The sequence below is a fragment of the Sinocyclocheilus rhinocerous genome, unplaced genomic scaffold (genome assembly GCF_001515625.1).
Source record: "Sinocyclocheilus rhinocerous isolate Xijiao unplaced genomic scaffold, SAMN03320098_v1.1 scaffold352, whole genome shotgun sequence".
Taxonomy (NCBI): Eukaryota; Metazoa; Chordata; class Actinopteri; order Cypriniformes; family Cyprinidae; genus Sinocyclocheilus; species Sinocyclocheilus rhinocerous.
In genome coordinates this window covers 306,746-311,106 of record NW_015642448.1, presented here as the reverse complement: position 1 = coordinate 311,106, position 4,361 = coordinate 306,746, and the positions used below count along the sequence as shown (strand labels likewise).

Here is a 4,361-nt window from a genome sequence, read left to right as displayed (position 1 = left end):
GCGAAGCTGGCGTCCATCGTAGTGACGTCATTTTAGTTTGGACACTGACAGCTTGTCTGGTTCTGCGGTGCAAGAAAACCCAAAACATGGTACGTGTCTTTACTCATTCACAAATTTTGATTTTGTTTTTCTCCACTACAATTCCCCACACCAAACCTGTCTAGGGGAGACCCGTATGTCTTTTAAAAGACTGCGCGAGAGTGCAACAGATTCGAGCATAAAACACGCGGCCTCTGTCGTAAGGTTTTGCGCACAACAATACTTCTACAGGTGCATCTCAATAAATTAGAATGTCGTGGAAAAGTTTATTTATTTCAGTAATTCAACTCAAATTGTGAAACTCGTGTATTAAATAAATTCAATGCACACAGATTGAAGTAGTTTAAGTCTTTGGTTCTTTTAATTGTGATGATTTTGGTTCACATTTAACAAAAACCCACCAATTCACTATCTCAACTAATTAGAATATGGTGACATGCCAATCAGCTAATCAACTCAAAACACCTGCAAAGGTTTCCTGAGTCTTCAAAATGGTCTCTCAGTTTGGTTCACTAGGCTACACAATCATGGGGAAGACTGCTGATCTGACAGTTGTCCAGAAGACAATCATTGACACCCTTCACAAGGAGGGTAAGCCACAAACATTCATTGCCAAAGAAGCTGGCTGTTCACAGAGTGCTGTATCCAAGCATGTTAACAGAAAGTTGAGTGGAAGGAAAAGGTGTGGAAGAAAAAGATGCACAACCAACCGAGAGAACTGCAGCCTTATGAGGATTGTCAAGCAAAATCGATTCAAGAATTTGAGTGAACTTCACAAGGAATGGACTGAGGCTGGGGTCAAGGCATCAAGAGCCACCACACACAGACGTGTCAAGGAATTTGGCTACAGTTGTCGTATTCCTCTTGTTAAGCCACTCCTGAACCACAGACAACGTCAGAGGCGTCTTACCTGGGCTAAGGAGAAGAAGAGCTGGACTGTTGCCCAGTGGTCCGAAGTCCTCTTTTCAGATGAGAGCAAGTTTTGTATTTCATTTGGAAACCAAGGTCCTAGAGTCTGGAGGAAGGGTGGAGAAGCTCATAGCCCAAGTTGCTTGAAGTCCAGTGTTAAGTTTCCACAGTCTGTGATGATTTGGGGTGCAATGTCATCTGCTGGTGTTGGTCCATTGTGTTTTTTGAAAACCAACGTCACTGCACCCGTTTAGCAAGAAATTTTGGAGCACTTCATGCTTCCTTCTGCTGAGCAGCTTTTTGAAGATGCTGATTTCATTTTCCAGCATCATTTTCACCTGCCCACACTGCCAAAAGCACCAAAAGTTGGTTAAATGACCATGGTGTTGGTGTGCTTGATTGGCCAGCAAACTCACCAGACCTGAACCCCATAGAGAATCTCTGGGGTATTGTCAAGAGGAAAATGAGAAACAAGAGACCAAAAAATGCAGATGAGCTGAAGGCCACTGTCAAAGAAACCTGGGCTTCCATATCACCTCAGCAGTGCCACAAACTGATCCCCTCCATGCCACGCCGAATTGAGGCAGTAATTAATGCAAAAGGAGCCCCTACCAAGTATTGAGTACATGTACAGTATATGAACATACTTTCCAGAAGGCCAACTATTCACTAAAAATGTTTTTTTTATTGGTATTTTTCTTATGAAGTATTCTAATTTGTTGAGATAGTGAATTGGTGGGTTTTTGTTAAATGTGAGCCAAAATCATCACAATTAAAAGAACCAAAGACTTAAAGTACTTCAGTCTGTGTGCATTGAATTTATTTAATACACGAGTTTCACAATATGAGTTGAATTACTGAAATAAATGAACTTTTCCACAACATTCTAATTATTGAGACGCACCTGTATATGTGTTATTGAAATTTAAAATGCTCAGTTGATATGTAATATTTTAAGAACCGCTGCTGTTCATTAATTCTGAAGTTCTAAAGAAACATTTTTGATGATAATTGAAATGACAGGAGGTTTGTGAGAGTGGAATGAATAATTATTTATGTTTGTGCATTTCTATTATTTCAGAGGGTCCAACTAGCATCTCACTGGCCATAAAACCAGCAGCTCTCCTACAGAATGGAACATTATATGTCACAAAAGGTTCATATGTGTATTTTAACTGCTCCAGTGAGTCTTTTCCCTCTCAAAACTTGACATGGACTGTTGAAGATTTGGCGCTGGACGGTTATGACAGGGCGTCTGGGAACAAATCATTCATTGAGTTCTCCATAAGAAACATCCAACCAAGCAATCAAGGGATATACACCTGTACATCCCAGAATACACTCTCCAAGACAACTGTGAACAAGAGCCAGGAGCTACTAGTTTACTGTAAGACGGATGTTTTCATAGTTTTTCAAAAAGTATTGGAAATGTAAACTCATAAGTGGTTCTTTGCATCGACTGGAGTTAGTTTTTGTTATATTTGGTTCTTTCAATTTACTTTGAAAATGAAAAAAATATTTCCAAGAGTCATTGTCTGTGTAGATTTGGTTTTGTTTGGTAGATCTGTGATGTATAGGCTTTAATTGTTTAATTGTCTCTAACGCCCTTTTCAGATGCTCCAGAGAGGCATCCGGAGTGCAGTTGGGTGATAGTAAATGAGCCATTCGATTTCTTGTTCATATGTAGCTGGTGTGGAGGTTACCCTGTGCCCACTCTGGACTGGCATGAGGTCCTTGAAGAAAATGTTATAGCCAAGGGTCCCACGATCAACTCCACGTCTCAGGAGACAGAACGCTTGGAGGTCCATGTGAATAGGTTTATACTGCACGATGTAAAGGAAGTGAAGTGTATCGGACATCATGTGACTGGTGTGGAGAAAGCCTGCTCCTTTGAGCTCAGTAAGACAATTTTTTCTACAGTATTGAGAACTATCACTGAAAATAAAGAGAATAGTCCTGAAAACTTTATTTAAAATATGATTCATTCATTGTTTTCCTTTTGATTATAGGCAAAATGTGACACAGACATGTTTTCATGAGATTTACCTACTGTGTTATTTTACCTTTCTCAGTGTATTTTTGTATTTTTTTTTTTAAATAATAAATTAATAATTTGATTAATCAAGAAACATTAAATTGATCAAGAGTAACAGTAAAGATGTTTGTAAGTTATCAAAAATGTATATTTTAAATAAATGCTTTTTTAAATACCTTTTATTCATCAAATAATCCTTAAAGTCTTCACAGTTTCCACAAAAATATATTAGGCAGCACAATTTTTTTCATCACTGATGATAACAAATGTTTCTTGAGCAGCAAATCAGCATATTAGAATGATTTCTGGAGGATCATGTGACACTGAAAACTGGAGTAATGATGCTGAAAATTAAGATTTGTCATCACAGGAATAAATTGCATTATAAAATATATTCAAATGGAATAAAGGTAATTTAAACTGTAATAATATTTTACAATATTTCTGTTTTTGCTGTGTTTTTTATCAAATCAAGGCAGCCTTGGTGAGCATAAAAGACTACTTTCAAAAACATTATAAAAATCTTACCGACCCCATTGGTTTTTTCTAATCACATTTGTCTAATCTACACTATCAGCCCAGTTTTTGTTTAAATTTGAAATGCTTAAAGCACAAATAAAATTTTTGTTTTTGAGTGGGCCACCTTAACCAATGTTGAGAGTTTGGGCCAGGGTTACGTGTGTGTCCAAAGAAATCTATGAAACTTCTTTAAAATCAGCCATTATATATACAATTCTGTTTGTTGTTACTAAAGAGTTTTGATCTTTAAACCTTCCCAGAATATTTCAGCTTGCATTTTTTCCACTTCTTCAACTGTATCTCTGGCTAAATTGAAACCATTATATTTTATGTGTCTTCCAGAGAGGCCGTATCCATTAGGAGATCCCTTGGTAACCGCTCTGGAGGGCAGTAATATCACCCTCAGCTGTACTGAGACCGACTCTCTGCCACCAGCTAAGACTGTCTGGAAACAAAAGGACAACAAAATCATCAACACCACCTCCAAATATATTGTGTCTGATAATAAACTCAACTACAAACTCATTATAATCAATGTAACAAAGGAAGATGAAGGGGCCTACTACTGCTACAGTGAAAACCCTCTTGATGCAAGAACGCTGGAAGTGTTTCTAACTGTGAAGAGTAAGTTCATACTGATTTTTTTTTTTATTTAACAAGAATTCTTATATCCCAAGTTAAAACATGTCCAGATCACATTTTAACTCAAATTCTAAATAAAATGAATAAAGGATAAAGAAAATGAAACCTATTTTTAGACCATTCATATTTTTTGCACTGTTGCACTATTTTCATGACAGGACAGTAATAAATAGTTTTAAATAGCATTTATTATATTTATTTGTGTATAATTTAAATT

At 37.0% G+C, this 4,361-nt stretch overlaps 1 protein-coding gene across 1 annotated transcript in view; it reads left to right on the top strand.

The window, feature by feature from the left end:
• The window catches only part of vsig10 (V-set and immunoglobulin domain containing 10), an 11,003-nt gene that overhangs the window by 4,481 nt on the left and 2,161 nt on the right, over positions 1–4,361 (top strand). Inside the window, exons 3-5 of the mRNA XM_016572740.1 lie at positions 2,030–2,335; positions 2,563–2,847; positions 3,845–4,126. Coding sequence (XP_016428226.1) covers positions 2,030–2,335; positions 2,563–2,847; positions 3,845–4,126 — 873 coding nt within the window. The remainder of the gene's footprint in view (positions 1–2,029; positions 2,336–2,562; positions 2,848–3,844; positions 4,127–4,361) is intronic.